At 35.0% G+C, this 21,404-nt stretch overlaps 1 protein-coding gene across 2 annotated transcripts in view; it reads right to left on the bottom strand.

Annotated features, from left to right (window-relative positions):
* The window catches only part of AHI1 (Abelson helper integration site 1), an 85,265-nt gene that overhangs the window by 6,269 nt on the left and 57,592 nt on the right, over positions 1-21,404 (bottom strand). For both annotated transcript variants that reach the window (XM_057407900.1, XM_057407904.1), the window contains exons 20-23: positions 17,661-17,719; positions 11,991-12,056; positions 9,559-9,721; positions 8,023-8,123 (exon numbers count right to left, since the gene is read on the bottom strand). In XM_057407900.1, coding sequence (XP_057263883.1) covers positions 8,023-8,123; positions 9,559-9,721; positions 11,991-12,056; positions 17,661-17,719 — 389 coding nt within the window. The remainder of the gene's footprint in view (positions 1-8,022; positions 8,124-9,558; positions 9,722-11,990; positions 12,057-17,660; positions 17,720-21,404) is intronic.

The following is a 21,404-nucleotide window of genomic DNA, read 5'->3' as shown; positions in this document are numbered from 1 at the left end:
ATTCATATAAGCACACTGCCCACAACCACCACATTCCAATATTAGTCATTAGAATTAGTCTGCTGAAAAAACATAGATTGCTGGATTAGTTTAGACAAAAATCAGCCTATTAGAATATAATAATGCAGCATTGGCAGGTCTAGGAAGAAAAAAAAAAGTCTACTTCATACAAAAAATCCTTGTTAATACAATGATGAATTTGAGACTAAGTCAGTGGTAAAAGTAAACACAAAAGAAGGAGCTATAATGGCCACAGATATGAAAATACAAGGGAGTGCTGTAAAGGGAATGACTCTTCAGTAATTAATACTTCCTTCAGCATTTATAACCTTGTGGTTCCTTGCCATATAAAATCATGAATTCACTTTACCTGCAGTCAAAACAAAATGTTTTTCTGAATATCCTGTGGGAATGATGTTGAACTAGGTTTTTGACATTCCTTTCTGAGTAACTACTGCAGAATCTCTACATTGTACTAATACTACAATCAAATACAGACCTTTCCAAAGAATAATCTATACAATTTTGTTGCCATATTCTAATTCTCCATCCTTTGAAAGATACAGACTACCAGAAGGATAAAACATCAGTTCATATCAATTCTCAAAGCTTAAATTTTTTTGAAGTTTCTCTTGGTTTGTTTACATTCACAAAAATAAAAATTGTAATAAAACATATACTTTCCTTTTCTTGAAGCCTTGTTTGCGTTAAAGCTCATTTTTTGGTACTTTGCTGTCTCAGTATTGCCACATACAAAGCAACCAAGGCAAAACAATTAAAGGCTAAATACACAAAAGCGTATCAGTTCCTGACCCCTGCTGTAGAATCCACAGCAGAAAGTCAAGCACTAAACCCTCCACGGGCAAATTGTGTAAACAACCAGACGTATCAGAACTCAATTCCGAGCAAAACCTGAAGTAGAGGGCATCTAAAGGAAGTACTAGGAACAAAGTCTCATTCCAAGTCTAGTGTTTGTCATGGTTTTTTCTGGGCTGTGCAGAGTTGTCTCCAAGACTGATGGTCTGTGGAGGTTCTCTAACAGGCTAAGTAGTAGATGGATAGAATGGAGCAATCTATTTTGGTGATTCAAGCCATTAAAGTAAATGAGCTTGTTCTATAGCTTACTCTGCACAAGGGAACTCTCCCATAGAAGCTGTTTCTACAGCTTGATCTAATTAAAGATTCATTGGAACACAGATGGCAAGAATGGACATGTCTCTGTGTTCTTTTACATTAGTCTTCAGGATGTTAAGCTCATTATTAAGTTTGAATTTTGTCTTCTATTACACAGTCCATGGATATAAGATTTATAGCAAGGTACTTAATTCCCCAGAACCATATTGATGCCTCCCATCTAAACTGTTCTAACAAGTCAAGTTTGGGAGAAATGCTGTGACACCACACTACACTCACCATTTTCTTTCCTGCTATTCTGTACCCTTCCACACATTTCCTCATTAAATGAACAACTGGCAGGGAGATTTGCTAGTGGAATTACATATATTTATTTTGCTTATTTAAAATTCAATTACCTTATAATTGCCTTCCCCCCCTCTCCTAGTACTTTTAAAGAACAAACCTATCTAAAGAAGATTAACCATATTGTAACTCTTATGTCTATCACTACTTAGTATTTAGTAGAACTGTGGCTCTCTATGCAACAGAGACATTAGCATGAATTTTATCTTTCCCATAAAAAACCTGCTAAGCCAGTGGAGTGTTTAGGACTAAGCTAACTTCTCTATCCACGAATGCTAGAGCCACAGTCAGAGAGGACTTTGCCCTGTCTAGTCCTTGCAACTGCAAAATCCCAGGGGCATTCAGAGCTAGAAGAGACCAGCAGGAAATCTGGTGGGTGAAAACAGTAGTTGTGGCTCAACACAGACAAATACTACATCTCAGAAATCAAATCAATTAGATGACTGAGGGTCAACAAAAGAAAGAGAAGGAAGAGTGGAGACAAGATACTTCAGACTGAAGCACTATGGTTTAGAACAGCTGTTTTCAGTCTTAAGTCTTGGCCTCTGGGAATTTATCTGTGGTTACAGCTTTGCATTAAAATTTGCACAAAAATAGTTCAATCTTGTTCAGAGAGAGGCTATGAGGACCCAATGAGAAAACCAGGGGAAGAGAGAAGTTAGCTTGCTCCTGAGAGCTATGTTAATAATATAAATGTCCCTGTATAGTATTTTTGGTTTTGCTTAATCAGTTCAGCAGCTCAGCCTGATTCTGCCTTTCATTAAACAGAACAGTCACTTATAGCAATGACTACAGGTGTCATTTCATCTTCCCTTTTTTCATCCAACAGATATTAATTTGCTTATAAACCAGAGACCTTTTCTTTCAATAACTCAAGTAAATACTACAGACACAGGCACAAATATTTCATGAGACAGAATGCATTAGGAACCATAGAGGTGGTTTTGGAGATGAAAGAGCTACCAGCTTACAAATAAAGTAGTACCATACATGCTTGAGAGTAATTCAGCTTCAACAGTACAAACTGCATTTTAAAGGGGAAACAGTATCTAAAAATAAGACCTAAAAAGGTGAATTAAGGAAAATTGTCCACTCCTCACAGATGGCACAATAACATTTCCTTCAGAGGAACGATTTCTTCAAGAAAAATCAAAGTAATTACTATTTCAAAAGTAGATTTGCAGATGTGTCTATTTTATAATGCCTATTCAAGAGTTCACGTGGAAGACCACAGAGCAGATTTGCACACTGATTCTAGAAAAGCAGTTTGTTTTAGCCAAGATACCAATGCCTTCAGGGAGATCTGTAACCATATTAGCAACAAAGACAAAAATTATAAACTTCACTATAATAGATTATAATTCAATTGAATGTCACATTTTCTGGATCTACAACCTTTCTTAATCTTGAAATTGAACACATTTCATGATGTGTTGAAAGTCTTCAGCTCTATTCACTGCAAGAGTTCATTTGTATTAATTTTGTAATGTTTCCCTCATTAGCATTATCACATCTTCCTAGCCCTTCACTGAAGTGTTCCCCCATAACCTGAAGAATGTGACCATTAAAGGAGAACATAGAAACAGCACAGACTACAAAATTAAAGTTTTTGATGAAACTAACAGAAAAATTTCTAGCTGATATTTTTCAAAGGGTTTTTTTTGAGCAATTTTTCTATGCTTTTAAAATACTTAGATCTCGTAAATAAATTTTGAGCCCATAAAAACACCCACATTGAAAGAGCTCAAGCCCAGGGGAAAAGCATCAATGACTTGGCAGGTTAGTTTCAGACATGCTAGGCTAAGTATTCAGAAAGTCTGACAACAACCTACTCTAGGGAAAGAAGAACAGCAAGAACATGAATTATTTATGTGAGCAGTGATAATCCTCAACTTTGTTTAAATATACATGGAATCAAGTTTTGATGACCTCTGGGTAGATTATCCAAATTGTGCAATAAAAATGTACTTCTTGAAGGTAAATCTTTTCATACTTATGACCATTATTTTATACTTTAACATCATTTCTCAAAGATAAATATGCTAGAAAAGTAATTTTTATACTTTTAAAATTATTGTTTTGGTTTTGTCTATTACTATTTACCACTATTCTCACTTAATGTAGAATTGAGTACTCCACGTCCAGAATCCTATTAGATACATTTTACACAGTGAGTGGCAGGCTATCTTAAATCATAAACATACTCACAAGATTTTATAGACAACTGAACATTAAAAAGACACAGTACTGACTCTGAAATGTCTCTTGATTTGCCAAAATTCTGTAAACCCCAAATTCTGGTTTCTAATAGAACCCTATCTGAATTCTCATTTTTTCTGCCTTCATCTTACAGAATCTGAAACCAGCACATCCACTGGAGCAGACAGATGACAGGTCTGTTTGTATTCCTTGGGATTCTTCATCAGTGCAGTTTAGATGTATGCAGAAACTGCATTTCTATTGGCAGTTTAGATGTATGTTGTAATTAAAGATGATTATGATCTAATTTTGTGGCTCAGAAATTCAGTAACTCACAAGGCAGGAAAACATGGTTTGCATAAAATTATTATGTTAGGAATACAAAGATGATGGTAGAAGGCATTTTGAAAGCAAGTTCTTTGAACTGCAACTTTATTTTTATTATTTCCAAAGATTAATATTGGATCTTGAGTATTATGCCCTCTTCTAATGTTAATGATTCCATTTTATTCACTCATCATTCAATTCTGACAATTAGATATGCATTTATAATATCTGCACTTGAAAAACTATTTTTAATTAGCTGGTATTCTCAGTAATTAAAATCGTAGTAATATTCATTACTATTCATGCCTTATTTAGTCTGGTATGATAGCAAAATCTGATGAGTAAATTCTATAATGATTTTCACAGTAACTGTGTTTTGCAGTCTAGAGCTAAATATTAAGGATTCCTCAAATACTCCACAAAGAACAACAGATACATCCAACAGAGTGCATGTAACTATTTGGGAAAACCACGCTTGTGTCCTTGTCCTTAAAATAAACATAACCCAAAAATTCAGTTATATTCTCCTGCTAGTAGTAACAACTTAAGCAACAGCTTAATTATTCAATAAATAATTTTGGGTTTAACAAAACAAAACAAAAACAAACAAAAAAAAAATCAAAAAGTAAATGAAAAAAGTTTCATTTTTTGCCAAAGCAGAAAAACTTAAAACTATAGGTTATTACAAAATAGTGATTTTTCTTATTTCCCATGCAAAAGAAACTGGCATTTCCTTTCATCAGCTCTTATATTGAAAAGAAATGAGAGGAATAGGAAGAAAAGTTGCTATGTCAGTGCTGCAACACAGGAACTGCCATAACCGACCAGCCCCCTCAGTGGTTCTCTTAGCAGTTTTGTCTCAGAAGTATCTGGTGTTGCCTAAAGCCAAAGTGCTCTAGAACTTACCTTCATTATAAGCTAAATGATAATTTGTTTCTTCTGTGCAGCACTCCACTGGTTTTGTAAAACCATTACACTTCAAATAATTGCAAATTTCACACAAAGATTTGATTCATCATTTGATTCAACTCACTAGCTTGGTGATTTATACAGTGCTTGTGCAATTTGAAATTAAAAATATCAGACAGATTTATGTTTCCCAGTCATATAGATGCTTTTGGGATCTCAGCCATTACCTCAGACTAAAATGTGTTATTAAAAAATTAATCCCTGAGCACATAAGTTTAATAGTGCCTTGTAGTAACTAGGTTCACCAGGTTAAGTACGGCATGGAAAAAAATTTCCTTCTACCTATATTAGATGTGTTCCATTCTCCATTCCAGCTTAAATCTTGCTTATCTTTCTTAACGGGGGGGGGGGGGGGAGGAATTAAAAAAAAAAAAACAAAGAAAAAAGAGTGCATCCAATTAATCTCTCTACATCATGCATTATTTTATACACTCTCTTCACTGCTCATTCTTTCCTAATGTAGTCTTCTAATATCCTCTCATACCACTTTTTCCAGGACTTGTACCTGTTTTATTACTGTTCTCTGGACCTGTGATTTTGAGGTGCCCTTGAATGCTGTTCAAGATAAAACCCAACATATTTGCTTTGTTTTTGGCTGTTACTGTATACTTTATTCATCATGTCTTTTGAATATCTGCATGTACTATATAGACTACTATAAAATTCCAAATAATTATTAAATATGCAGTCAATTTAATTCAAAGTGTCAACAGAATCAAAGTAAAGAATATTTCAATGAAATACTACTAAAACTGAAAGTTACTAAAATAGTGCTACTAGTAATACAAAAACTTTTGTTAGAAAAATATATCAACACTTGAGAAAATGTAAGTGATCAAAACTAATCAAATGTTATTTCTCACAAAGCTGAATAATAAATCCTGGTTGCAAATGTTATTAACATTAGTTAGTGCACTTAAAAGAATTTTGATCTAGTAAATTAACAAGACTCCTACTAGATTAAAACAGAAAAAAAGACATGGATAAAAATGATCAAGTGTCTAATGACAGTAAGTATCTTGGCACTTCTCTCTTGTCTTATCTGGATCTGAGTGAAACTGGGTGAGTGTGGCCACATATTCCCTGCCTCCAGCAGCATGGACAACAGATGAAAGAAATCTTTATGCTTTCCAGTAACGTAGTTTTCCCCGTATTTGCCCCAGTCTGCCTTTACAGGACTATCTAGAAGTACTGCATCCTTGTCTTTCTTTCTTGGACAATGTTTTGGCTATGAGTTCGTCAGCTACGAAGAGGTAAAAGATACTTTAGATTAATTATTACTACTTGGTGTAGTGATTAATTCTGTTTTTCAAGTATAGTTAGAAACAAAACACTTGGTAATTCGATTTACAGCAGTTGGCTTCAACAAGCCAGCCAAATGAGTAATCTATACTCAATAATTTATTAAATGCTACCTCTCTATTCACCTACTAAAACCAAAAAGCTACACAAAAAAGGCTAATAGAAGTAGCTTTGAGTGTTTTAACCTTGAACACTGCAATATACATTATGCAGCAAAGAATACATAAATCATCTGAAAAAAGAAAAAATTGTAATTAAGCAACACAGCATATGCTTTGAGTCTCACATATCAGAAGCAAAATATTAGATTCAATTTTAGAAAAGTACATGGAAAAAGTGAAGTAATTTGGAAGAAATGTGAAAAAAGTCACTTTTAAAGTAGTTATGTCAGTACCATTTGACTAAATGAACAGCTATGGAGAGCACATGTAAGGAGAATACAAACATTTGGGAATGAAAAAATTCTTAAATTGTAACAGTTACTGAGGTAATATTTATTACTTTACCTTTTTTTTTTTTTTCTTACAAAGTATCCCATGTTTTAAGTCAACCATCAGTCTTACTTCAAAGAAGGGGAACATGAGCTAAGTAAGGCTTCTAATCTTTGTCTGGAGAACACAAAGTCAGGCATTGGAACAGGCTCCCCAGGGAACTGGTGGAATCACCATCCCTGCAAGCATTCAAAACCCATGTAGATGAGGCCTTTAGAGACATAGTTTATTGATGGACTTGGCAGTCCTGGAGTAGTGGCTGGACTTGACGATCTTAAGGGCCTTCTCCAACCTACATGATTTGGCCTGCTCTGCACATCACAATTATCTCTAAAGATCCCTAAAAATAAAATAAAAACCAAACGCCTATATTTTTTTTTTCTTAACTAAAACCTGGCTGCTGTTTCCTTGTTCTTCTGTATACCCGGGATTCTGACTGCTAAGTAAAATCACATAAAAAAGAATGCTTCTGGGTACAATATAGTATGTGATATGTAAACAACAACATAATGCCATATGCAACTCAGTAAAAGCATATGGTGGGAGAGGAGAGATTATTAGTTCTAGTCAAGTTTTTTCTCTGCTCCTAAAAAACATGAATTCTCTATAATATATCCTCCTGAGCACATACAAGATTGGTGCAGTCATTCACATCTGAGAACCATCAGCAGCTTTTAAGCAGAAACATCTATTGGCAAGTAAGCATGCTTAGATACAGCGTTTCTCCTGGTCTGGTAATAAGGCTTTTGATCATATTGTATATCTTTAATTAGGATACCACTACATGGACTAAAAAACTCTCAAGAGACAAACATCGCAGCTTTTTCGTAAGCAACCTGATAAGGAAATTTCAGGCAGAAAATTTGAGGAACCTGTGGGAAGTGCATATTCCAACAATTACAGTCAAATGCTCAAAAGTACCATCAGGTTTTGACAAATCCATGTTGTTTCTTCAACCACTGTTTACATCAGGTAGCTGTAAGAGATTCTACTGTAAACTCTGGAGTCAATGGGAGATCTGCCACTCATCACAACAGTGCAAAAGTAAGCAGATTACTTAATTGCTACATGATAGAACGGTTGTTTCCACTCAGGACCAATGTTAGATTTCTGTTGAAAAGCAAACTGCTTACCTGGAATGAGGTCTATGAATAAGAAGCTTTTCCAAAAAGGACTGAAAATTAATAAGTCCACCTTGTGCACAAAAGACATACTGCACCACTACTTACAGAATCCTTCCTTCTGAAATTGTTACCTTATGTAGTGTTGCAGAATCTTCCTCTGCTTCTGTTGGTCCTTCAGGCAGGAGAGGAGCAGAATCTGGTACTAATCCTGAAGGCTGTTCTTCATATTCTTCTGAAAACAGGATCCATAATTGGCCATTATGAGAGCCATAAAGTACTATGACAATATTTATTTTAAGTGAACAACCATGACATTATGATCTAGCCAAAAACAGGATGTGAAAAATGTTTGAACCTAAACTTTGTATAAAAATTTATCAACATTTGTCCATTAACTTTCATTTATATTAGTAAGCTTAGATTTAAATGTGATTAATATATAGGTCATTTATATAGGTAATTATATAGAATAAAAATAATTAAACATTTGCATGACTAAGAACAAAGTCCATACTGACAGCAATGTAGCTGATACTTAACAAATGTACCATATACATTTCTTTTGATTCAATAAAATAGTCACCAACTGAAATAATAAATCATATAACAGGGTTTGTTGTTTTTTTTTTATAGTTGGATAACTGCCTCAAATATTTTGTTTTTGAGAACAACAGGCTGAAGACTCTCCCTACAGACTGCTCTCTGGCTTATTTTGCAAGGAAAAAAGGAAGGAGAAAATGAACAGGATGTGCAAGGGGATGACAAAGGGGAAGGGCAGTAGTTAAGCTAACCTTAGTTATTATCATCATCAAGTTAGCACAGTGTTATGTACAATTTTTTTTTTAGGAAGGAGGCATAAATTCTAGACTTCGCTTTAAAGAGAGGAAGGAACCAGAAAATGGGGGAAGACATCTTGAGAAATGCTGGGTTAAAAGATTTCTAAACACCAGTATAACTGATAGTTTGATAATTTAGTAAGGCAAATGAATTTCTTGTAGCATGCAACCACACACTATATCCATAAGCTGAATATTAACAACTGTCAGGACACTGATCATCTTTACATCAGCAGACCCAGTTAGGATGCTTCCTACATTATTTATTGAGACTCATTTAGCTCTTTATGTTTTAGTTTAATCAAAACTGCTTAATGACAAGGACCTGGAGCAAATTCAATGCTCAAATATGCGATTTAACCATTACTGTTTTTTTAAAACCGCATACTGAAATCAACTTATTTGGGAACTGAGCATTCTGCATTAAAGGAGGGGAAACTCAAGAGTTTTTACAAAAGTATCTGATTAGATCTAAGAAAAACCTAACATGTCCGTGAAATGCTTTGATGTGTCCTAAAAAAATTGCAAAGTAAGGCATGTACCAGGTGGCTATATGAGAGAAGAGACAAGTAATCAATCCAGTGGACTGGTAATTAAGCCAAAACTATATAAACTGGAATGCTTAACTAAGTGCCAATACCCTGCTAAGTCAGGTATGTCAACTTGCTAAGCTAGCTTTATACAATTTCTGCATCACAATAAGTGATTATTATGCCATCTGTGTCCTACATAAATTCATATCTTCAGAACAATAAGCAGTACAGCATGGTAAAATCTTGGACCATCAGTTAAACCCACACTGGTATACCAGGAAGACAGCAGTAAACTTACTTTCACCAGCCACATAATTAGCTGGAAAATAGCCTTGCTGTCCATTTGCTAGGCTGCCAAACCACCAGTTATCATTATCTTTGTACAACACTTGGATAATGTCACTGCGATGGATGGTTAGCTCATCTGATCGATGCGCTGTGTAGTCATAAAGAGCCACTACCTAAAAGAGAGATAAGAGCACCACAGCTTTATCACAACCATGCCACAGAGAAAAAAGCGCAACATTCACTTCCTCTTGCAGAAAAGCAGCTGAAACCAAAGCTGCACTTTGGTAAAAGCTGAGGCTGTCTCAAGTTTTGCTAATGGGATCAGGGGTGGTGGGAAAGCAGCAGGAGAGGCAAGATAAAGGACTGTGGGATTGTAGAAATGGTTAAGAACATTCAATTCACTAAGATTAGGTTCAAAACAGCAGCTGTTAGTTTTATAAGCAATTTACTTGTAAAGCAAAAGGAAAAAAAAAACACTTCATGCATTCACTTTCTCAGAATTGTTATACCACCTTCAGATCCCATTCTGTGCACTCATGAAGCATATGTGTTTGAATAAATACTTCAACGGTATGACAGTTTTACTGAAGGAAAAATTTAGTACAAAAACATCATTGCAATCACTCCACTTTTTTTTTGTTTGTTTAAAAATAAGGATTTACGTATACAGTGTTATAAATAACTGCCAAAAATACATTTATATTCCACTTCATATACTAAATTCATTTTTCAATTAAATACAGTGCATCTATACTTTTCTGGAAAAAAGCACTACTAGTGGTCAGCATCATGCATCCTGCACAGAACACATTACCACAAGCTGGATTTCTACCCTGAATATGAAAATATTACATGTAATTTCTTACTTATTTCCTGTGATGTATTTACGAAAATCTGTCCTGATGAATTCAGAGCAGAAAAGGCTAAAACCAAATAAAATGAAAAAAAAATGGAATTGATCGCTTCCCTCATCATAAGTCAAGAGCAAAATTATGATCTATTTTACACGAAGACCACTGCTCCCCTACATATAGCCTTAACCTCAGATTCCTCTACAAAAACGCAAGTGAAGAGGTCAGAAATGGGGATTGTTAGGAGTGACAAGGAGGCTAGAGGGGCTTGAAGGAGACAGCAAAGCATGCATTTAAATCCTAAGACTGCTGAACTGTACATTGTTTTTTATATTTGTGTTTCTATTTTGAGTAAGAGCCTGTGGGTTGTGTGTGTAAAAATAAAGCCAATGTCACTTGTATCTTCAAAATTCCACATCACTGATTAAACAGATTAAATGGGTTATGAATGGGAAAAGATGGAAATTATTCTACCATTGTAAATTCTATGTGGTAATTTGTGATCTGGTCAGCATCAAAGAATTGCTATCAGCATAGTTCTCAGTAGACAGGAAATTCATCTTAATACACATTCAGTAATCCTGAACTTACATAAAGAAGCTAAACAATGAAATATCCTTTATCATAACTCTCCTCCCTGCATTAGGAATGCTAACGCAGTAATTACAGGTGATGTTGACAATACAGAAATATAAACTACAGAATGGAATCAAAGTAAAACACACTAATGATCATCATAGAGAAACAGTATAGAACCGGAAGCCTGGATGATCGTGTCCATTAAGGGGTGCTCTAACAGTGCCCACTTCAGTTAAGTGACAACAGTTTCCTTAGAATTAGTACAATCAAAACCATGAGGTCACTTAAGGTTAGAAACAAAACAAAAAGTAACACTAATTACTTGGCAGCATGAAAAACAATGACAGGCAGAGAAACACATACTTTTTTTTTTTTTGTAGCATGCTTTTAAGATGGTTCTGGTGTAAATGTTTTGGGTTTTTAGCATATATTACAAAAGTTTAGTAACATGGAAACACTGCCAGCAATGGTTCAAACCAATCAAGTCCCACTGTGTCTCCCAGAAATAAAAAAAAAAATAAACCACCACGCATTCTGTAAGACAACTGGTTTAGCAAGCCTGGCAATTTAAGCAAAATGTGGAAACAGATATTATGTACTCTGGAGATATATGATCAGAAAACGGCCATAATGCAATACCAAAAACACACCTTGGGATCAAAGAAGAATGTAAGCCACCCATATTAGTGCCCAAAGTAATGGAAATTCTGGTGTGACATTCAGACGTTTGTTAAGTTCAGTCTAGGTCCAAGTTCAAGCAAAAAATAAAACCCCATATTCATCAAATTGTTACAAAACTATTTTTCAAGAGTGACATAAAACCAGTAATGTGGTTATGCCAGTTATGAATATGCTTCTAAAAATTACAAAAACTAGGGTAGCAAAAATCCCTTGGGATCATGCTGAGCAAAGAAATAAAAAAAAAACCCAAAACACAGAATGTGCTTTCAAAATGCACAGAGAGAGTGCAAGAGGTATAGAAGATACTGCAAAAAAATTACATAATACTTACTGTCTCTTGCCCGAGTGGGCAACTACGACCTCCTCTCATACCCAGTGCAGTCAGGCATTCATCATTCTAGAGGAAGAAATTATTTAGAAACTTTAATATGAAGCATTTTGATTGACTATAATTTTGAGTATTTTCATGTCTACTGTAAACCAATAAAAATTATCACTAATAAAATGTCTTTTTTAAAGAGAGAAAGCAGACATGATATTAAGCAACACAGTAATATTGGCTATGTAGATATTTAGAAAAAGATACTAAATTTTTCAAGTATGTACACTACAGTAAAAACAACACTGGGGAAGACAGGGGGTTGATGACTGCAGTCTAAGCTTATTTCCATCGCAAACACTGCTGTAGAAGTTTAAGAAGTTGTTGCAGTGAACTTTACCTCTGAACCAGTATGCAAAAGCTATCACTTTCATAAAATGGAGAATTTCAGGTTGGTTTTAATAACCAAGGCTTTTAATTTAATTCTAATTGGTCTATCTTTACCACTTACTCTTCAGACTTCCAAAAAGAGTCAAAGGAACAGCAGGTATATAATGCAATAATTTCAATGTCCTTATATCTACAAAATCGGATTTCTCTCAAATAATAGACTTATTCAGTTGAAAGAAGACTTAAACCAGAAAAATTATGAAAATTGTCAGAGGAACAACAAATTAGAACAAATGAAGAGATGGAAGTCCTTTTCTTGTGTTATTTAACTTTTCAATGGCCTATTTTCACAAAGGGGAAACCAGTTTCCTCTAGATTTTGTGTGCATGAAAGGACACAAACTACAATACAGAATAGAAATATTACACAGCAGTTAAAACATTTTAGCAGACAAGAATCAAATGTGAGCTTTGTGAAGTAAACAACATTTCCACCCATACCAATCTGCACATTATTAACAGCATTTAAATATGAGAATTTCTACCCAATATACTTCACCTTTTTTATATTTTACAGTCCCGCCTTTAACTGTTTTTTTTTTTCCATACACTGCCCTTCCCTTGCTTTTTTAGAAACATATGTCTAAAATGTATTGCTCCATTTTTTTTTTTTATTAGGGTGATCCAAGGACCATTATTACTGCAATCCTCAGCAAAATAAATGGCATTCACTAGAAAAGAGATTCTTGCCCTCAGTGTTTTTTTCCTAACTTAGCTAGGCTTATCCCATATGGGAAAGAAATAACTGACTGAACACAGAGGTTCCATCCACTCTCCAAATTGTTTTGGTATTGCCACAGTAGTTACAGACACACGCAGTACATACAGATGGACACAGTATAAAAGCAAACAGTCACACTGAGTTCTTAACATCTACCAGAACATCCAAGCCTACCACCTAAAGAGTTCTGAGTAATTACGTATATACACAGAGGGGTAGGGGAAAAGTGTAACTGCCTGATTTGCTAAACAAATTTTGAACAAAGACCGGTGGAGCTGCAGTTCAGAGTATGTGGCTTGTTCAGTGGTCTACTGGTAGCTAGTACTGCCTTACAGGTTTTAGCTAATTCTCATTTTCAGTTCTCAAGGTTAAGAGAACTGTGCAAGCAATGGGCTTAGCCTGTGGGATGGGAGTGCCTCCTGTTGCTCAAAATGATTCATCAGAATTATTAGCAGTATTATTTAGGTAACTAGTTCAGGTACTCATATTGCTCCATTATTGTGTCTCAATCTGTCTCTCTTTTCAATAAAGTATTTACGCACTCTCAAACACTCAACCAAGAAGAGCCTGAAGAAAGCAAGCTGTTTGGAAATAAGCTAAAATCCATGAGTCATCCTGAGACTATGCTGAATGTTCTCAGATACTGCGTTAAACTTTTAAGGCAACAACAAGGAGTTTGCTCTTGGAGTGATACTCTGAGTACCTCACAGGCTGCACACACACCCTGCCTCCAGCGGGACACGGGAATTGCCACAGCTGTCTACCACAAACATAGCTATTGCAAGGCAGCAGAGTTGCCTCTGGCATGCCATGCCATCTCTCAAATAGTGCAACTACCAGCTACGCTACAAGTAACAGCAAAAACTATTGGCCTTTCAGTTTAGAAACATCTTTTTTTTTTTGCATTGTGAGGGTGGTGAGGCAATGGAACAAATTGCCCAGAGAAGCTGTGGATGTCCCATCCCTGGCACTGTTCAAGGCCAGGTTGGAAGGAGCTTTGAGCAACCTGGTCTAGTGGAAGGTGTCCCTGTCCCATCGCAGAGGATTTGTAACTAGATGTTCTTTAAATTCCCTTCTAACCCAAACCATTCTGTGATTCTAGGATTAAGCCACATTTTCACAATTCCAAAAAAGTGACAGACATACTGAAGTGTATGAATACATGGCCCTTAATACAGTGTTAACAATTCCTTTTTTTTTTTTTTTAATGGAAGATGGAAACTAGTTAATCTTTTTCTGTTGTGGGGCTACAGTTACGTTCTGAGGAACTGGGCTTTTTGGAAGGCAGACAATCTGTGATAAACAGGAACAAAATATTTGCTGAAAAAGCCCGTCGTGTCACTCTGATTTTGGTTGAATAAAGAACATCCACAGAAGAAGATAAATAGATCCAACAACTGATGCAGAGTTCCAGACCATGGAGTATGATGCTGGTTATCCAACAAGTAACCCACTTACATAGCCTTGACATTTCTAACACAAAACCAAACAAAAAATGTTTTAAGACAGTCACACAAAAGAGAGCACTGCAGGTAAGAGAGCATTGCAGATAAACTCATAAGTAAGTTGCTGTAGGAAGTGTCACCAATTTCTGCCAATTAAAATGTTTATGGCTTCTTTTTAATTGGGAAGCTTCAGTGATTGTGGTAATGGAGGTTTTGCTTTTATTCATGCAGATGTATAGTGGTCAACAGCATCTGGTCATTAGATAGTATTTATTCTCTTACGGAGAAGCAGCACCGAGTAAGAACAAGTGATATGTTATTACTGCCATTCCTGTAAAAAAATTAAAATCAGCATTTCATTTCTACTACTGAACAAATAACATTTGAAACACCACAATACCAAAGTTTAAAGAAAAAAATATGGCAAAATGTAATACTGATGGTTTCATATGCTGCTTCCTCATATGTAAACACACTCTTCCTTGTAACAGAATAAACATAGAGACTAAGTCCCACTTCTAATTAGTCTTCGACTCTTAATAACTACACTTGGAAAATAACCTTTTCTAAGATTAATTTTAGGCAGTCATTGGACTACCCGAGTGAGCCCCATGTGCGTGCACACAGGGCCAAAGCCACCCTCCCTTGTTTTCCCATTAGAGTGACAGACTCAGGGACATGAACAACAACAGCAATTTCTTGGATGCTGCACAGTATCACTGCTTCTCTCCACTTCACCTCCCTATACCTGCTATCTGCCAGAATGGAAGAGAAACTGGGAGCATTACTTGCGCAAACACTAAACTGTAAAACAGGGAATGAGTGTTAAAACTTCTCGTCTGTTCAGTAAATCTGTGTCTCAGTGTGTAATAGTCTAGGTTCTGTTTCCTTTTCATTTGTCTTTTAAAGGAGACAAGACATTAATTTATACTGCTCAAAAAACCCCCACAACTGGCCTAAAAGCAAGATAATATATAAAACACTTAAAAATTGTATAGAATCAATCTGAGCTTTTAAAGTTGTTCTATTGTTTTTGTTTTTTCTTATGAACCCAAGGGTTAGAAATTTTCTTAATCCTCTCCTTTCCTAAGGATACCATACAATCTCTTTACCCCAGTAATTGAAGTTATTAATGACATGCTAAAGAAGCTGAGATGTAGCATAATATAATTGAATATTGTTAGCACTGTCATATTTCTGTTCTGGTTCTCCGGTCTAATAAATTGTCAACACTCTCCTAGCTCAGGACACCTAACTGTACAAATTTAGTCTGTGGGAAACAGAAGTACAAGGATCATATAAATAGTTAAATTAGAATTATTCTAAAAGTATTTACTGCTAAGAATAATGTATTCTTCCTGGGCCTTAATTAATCTGTCTGTAGACACTGTAAAGTTACTTCCTTAGGCTTTAGATGATTACAATCCTTATTTGATTACAGCCCTTCAATATTTAATAAGTATGGGAATCTATAATCTGCCTAGAGGAAAAAAAACAAAACAAAACAAACCCAAAACTGTGCCAGGCTGCATTTTATTGAAACCTGCAATATACAAACAGAAAACAGAATTGCAAACACAGCTGCTGCAGTAAAGCCTACAGGGATAACCCTCTCCCACCACCAACACCCCTCTCCAAAAAAAAAAACAAACCAAAAAACAACACCCCTTCCTTCCCCCCTCAAAAAAAAAATCCCAGAAAGTAAAGAAAAAAAAAAGGAAAAAAGATCAATTCAGAAGCATATGAAATATTCCAGCTCCTCAAATTATTCAAAACCTCTTCAATTATTTTTGACATTTGTAAATATGCTATTTTCTTGATATAAACTACTCAGTTTACCTGGACTTACATATATTACTGCATTTATAACAGAAAAAGTAACAAAAGTATTCAAAACCTTAATTTAACTCTCTCAGAAAAAAAAAAAAATATTATAAATTAGCTGCTACTTAGTATTTTCCAAAACAGTTGATCCTGTAAACATCTATTGAGCTTGCTGTGATGGAGAACACAAATACTGATTGAACAATTTATACATTTTCCTAAAAATTAGATACTGACGGCTAAAAAATTGAAAATATGAAAACAAGAACCCTTTAGCTCCTAACGAAACAGCAATGTACAACCCTAATTTCAAAATTTCTTGGGGGATCCTATGTATCTTACCAGCCTTCCAGAACTCTATTAATAAATTCTGTTAAATAAAATAGGCCCAAAAAACCCCCTAAGCCAACCCAAACCAAAACCCCAAATCCAAATTGTTAAACACCTATAAATGACCCAAATTAATTTACCTTCATTTCTGACATTTCTCTGAAAAATTACCAATAGCTAGCAATTAAGACATAATATTAAAGCATGACATTCTGTCCATGGGTGCAGGAGGATTAACATCTCCAGTACAAGTCCAGCTTTATAGAGGCACACATATGATCAGTATTCAGAGTTAATTGTTCTTCTGTCACTAGTCTCTCCACATGATTTGTGTTTAATTCAGTTTTATGAAGTGTATAGTTGGAATTAATGGCATTTACAAATTTTGTTGGATTTTTATTATGGTGATCAGGAAACCAGAAAATAAAGAAAGGAACAAATATAATTCCTATAAGTTTTCAATCAATATTTAACAGATAAGCAATTAAATACAAGATATCTCTGATTTCACCTGTTATAAAAAGGTGAGGAATGAGTAAACAATGAAAACATGGTGCTTCAAATAGGATTCAACTTCAGGTTATTGTCCCAGCTTTCTCTCCCGACTTATCAATGCTGGTATTCTTACTTACAATCAAAACCACAGTACTGTGGTTTTAGCTTATTTATTTCTAAACAACAAAAACTAAATAATGAAAAAATATAAAGTTTTAAATTTGCAGATATGTGATTTCACTACCAGCTTGCTGCAGCAAAAGCTTATTTTCCCATGTAGACAATTTTCTTGAAGATATCTCTTTTGTGAATAAAGGCAGGATAAAAAACCCCTCCTCTCTACAGTGAGAACTTGTGAATAATGACATTTTATAGTTAAACACCAATTTAAAAAAAATGCAAAGATAGAATTCCTTACCGTCTGTAGTCTACCCAATAGTGTTCGGCTAAGAGGATTTCCTACTGGGCTGAAACACCCTGTGAAAAGAAAAGGCTGTGAATTTTCTGCTTGTTATCCTTTTCCATCGAATAAACCATTTTATTTTAAAATCATTATGTTAGCAGGACATGTTTGACAAAATTGTAATGAAAAGCAGCAGCATCTTTCAGTTACAACTATGCAACCTTCAATCAGGAACAGTTGGAGGGTTTATTTAACTAACAGACCTGACACAAGGTTAACTAATCCAATATTTCCATTCAAATGGTTTGGAGAAATAGCTGAAGCTATGTCCACATGCCACCTTGCGCTCAAAGCTGACACTATTATCTAGGCTGTATTGCTTTTCTCTTCATTGAATTTCTGAGTAATGCATACAAAGTTTTCCAACAAAAACTCTCAAAGGAATTACTTCCTTATTTTATCTGAAAGAATAACTATGTCTATTCAGTAGCTCTCTTTGATCACTGAGTTCCTATCACAACACATCTTGCTGTTTATTTTATTCACTCTCTACATAGTGCACTTCAACAAGTACTTGTAAATTCTTTTCTTTTCAAACTATTATGTTAACTACTAAGCTCAGGAAAATCCTTTCATCATCTATGGATTTATCTTTTTGTTATTGGTCTCCCCAGCTGTATACTTAAGAAAACATCTTAAAAAGAAAAGATACAAAAATCTGAAAACTGTTGAACATGACAGTGAAAAATGCTACCGCTTTGTTGGAGAATGGTTTCTCAAGTATAGAGATGCCAGACAACACATAGTTAAGCCCGCCGGATTTTCTCTGTGAGACACTAGATTTGAAACAAGTTTTGTTTTCAAAGAGGAAGAAGTTCTGAAAACTCTTTTATTTGCCACTCAAAAAACCTACTCTTGAGGAATCCAGTATCTGAATAAAGAGGACTTTTCAGATTCAGACTTCTAATGTCCTGGCACAGCTCCACAAGGAAGCTTGCACACCTCCATCTATAGTATACTTTCTAAAACCTAGTGGTTTTGACTTTCACAGGAGGTTTACTCAAAAATGTTTAATGATTGAGATAATTTAGACAATTCTAAATAAAAAAGCTGCAAGCTCAAGTAATTATAGTTAAACCATGCTCCTGCAGTTCTTCTGCACGCAAATAATTTCATACTTGTTAGAAATCCTGTAATAACTGATTCTTCAATTTTGTGTATGATTAAAAATTTTACAATCTTAATTTCAAAACAGCTTGTATATATTCTGAAATGCTTAATTCTGAAAGGCTTACTTAGATTTTTATTACTTTTTTCCATCTCTTTTAAGAAGAGATGAGAATAGAAACAAGTTCTGAACTCAACCCCTAGTCAGGCAGACCTGAAGCTAACCCTTTTACAAATAAGCTAGTTGCTAACACCAAAAACCAGTGGGCATATTATTCCTCTTAATATTGTTATCTACATACTCACAGAGTTCCAAAGCAAGCCGCCTCAGAGATACTACTACATATGGATATACTATTGTACACAAGTGCGATATTAATTTCTTGATAAATAAATCCCAAACTCAAGACCAATAAGATGTATGTGTAATAAAATATTTTCTTCTTTAGACAGCTTAATATTCTACCATAGGATTTTCAATATGAGCATTGTAGTGTTGTGCCAGTTCACACAAACCCATTCTAAGACAAAACCTATATAAAATAAATTATTAAAACAATTGCTTGTTTGGAAAAATGTTCAAACTTTCATTAAAATAAATATTAACCCGTATTTTTATCAGTAATATCACTGATGCTCTTGTTCTAAGGAAAAGATGTATTTCCTCCAAGTACTTCGGGACTGTATGTTTTTGTATGAGTACTTCTGTGCAGTCTCTACATTTAGCTGCTTGCCAGGTGAAAACTTTATGCTCAGACTGATATCCCTAATTAAGCCTCAATAAAGGGCAGTGCGGACCTGTTCTGCGGCAAGCATAGGAGAGACAGATGTGTAGCTCAAAGACACAAGGAGTGCTGTACTGAATTCTAGCACTGGCGCTGGTTCTAACTTAGCACTTTCCATGGCTAGAGCCTTCCAAAACAAACACGAAATTCTTATTACTTTGCTTGAGGTGCAATGACTAAACAGACCACATTACACTTGGGTTCAAATATTCTGTGCTCCACAGAGCCAGTGCTATTTAGTAATATTAAGCATGCCTATTGGTTACCTCAAACTAGTCTTTAGTGTTATCTGTTAGTAGTTTTCAGTTACTAAGCCTTTGTTTAGTAGCTCCTAATTTAGAGTGGTCATATTAAAAAAAAAAACCAAAGCAAAAGAACAAACAAACAAAAAAAAAACCAACACAAAACACAACAAAACCTCTTCAAATATTCCTAATTCACAAAACAAGGTCCATTCAGCAAGCAAGGGAATACCCATCCCTTCTTTCTCAAATGATGCAGTAGATTTTTAAAGCAATTTTACACACTATTAGTTTGACAGGGTTCCATGCTTGATGAAGCATGTAATTGTCACTGAGCAGGTGTGACTAACAGCCTCAGCAGTGCCTGCTTAGGTTCTCTCTGATCCAGCCTGTGCAAACTTTTCAGCTATTAAAGTGAGGTAGTGAAACTGAGGTCAGGATTACAGAAGGACATTTCCACTTCATTCAAAAATGTAGGACACCGTGACCTGTGGGGACTCTCATTTAGCCTGAGCTAAGGTCCAACCTAAAAGGAACAACACCCAGGTTTATCTGTCTTATCTTAAAGATGCTTCAGAATCACTAGTGAAGCAGCATTTTTGTTCATTCAGAAGGTTTACTTGAACTCTCCAACAATCTTCTTTAACAGCATTTGATGTCTTCACCTTCATAAAACCCTGTACACCTTAAGAAGCTAATATTCCCTATGAAAGGATTAACATTTGAATTACTGTATCTCCTATTACTCTGCATTGATTCTTCATTTCACATGAGAAGGATAATTTCTTTCTAGAAGAACCCGCTGCTATTGTCTAAATGTGATGTTAAGATGTCTCAAATAGAGATGCTGTTGCTTTTTCTCAAATGATCAGAATGTTCACATGGACACAATTTAAAAGCAGTACAGCTCTTTTTATGGTCCACATAGTCCTCTTGCTACAATTCTCTTAGGAGCCCAAACGTGCAGGGTTTAGCTAAATGCCTACTGAAGAACTGGTATCTTTTGAAAAATAGCATAGCTGTCTGCCTTGAGAGGGAGTCTGAAACTCTATTAGTTTCCTGTACAATTTGAACAGTGAACTGAAAGTCTATCCTTAGTTCCCCTGGGTCACTTCAGGCAATATATCCTGTCAGTATGATTACAACTAAAGAGAAAAGAAGACAGAAATCAAGTAGCTGTCCTCCTGCTCCAAACACGTCTGTACTACCAAGTTCCAAATTTTACTGCCTGCTTTCTCTGCTCTAGGTAAGCACATTAATCTAAAGTGATTAAATTCTAAATAGCTGGGCTGAAATACACAGGAAATAGATGAGTTCATTTCCAAACAGATTAAACTTATATAGAAATTTATATGGTAACAGCAACAACGCCTCAAAGTAGCACTTGTTATGTATATAACAAAATAATTGTTATATACATATATATATGCTATACATAATTATGTATAATAATATGCAACACAATATGTATGTAACAACAATATGTATATAAACATAATTAAGAACACTTTCTTTCAAGTAACACCATCTTTAGCTATTATATGTTTTAAATTAATAGCAAAAAA

The sequence above is a fragment of the Pezoporus wallicus genome, unplaced genomic scaffold, assembly GCF_028554395.1.
Source record: "Pezoporus wallicus isolate ANWC-B61680 ecotype Strahan unplaced genomic scaffold, APGP_CSIRO_Pwel_v1 contig_3817, whole genome shotgun sequence".
In the NCBI taxonomy this organism is placed as follows: Eukaryota; Metazoa; Chordata; class Aves; order Psittaciformes; family Psittacidae; genus Pezoporus; species Pezoporus wallicus.
The sequence above is the reverse complement of the archived record's forward strand: the minus strand, read 5'-3'. Positions and strand labels throughout refer to the sequence as shown.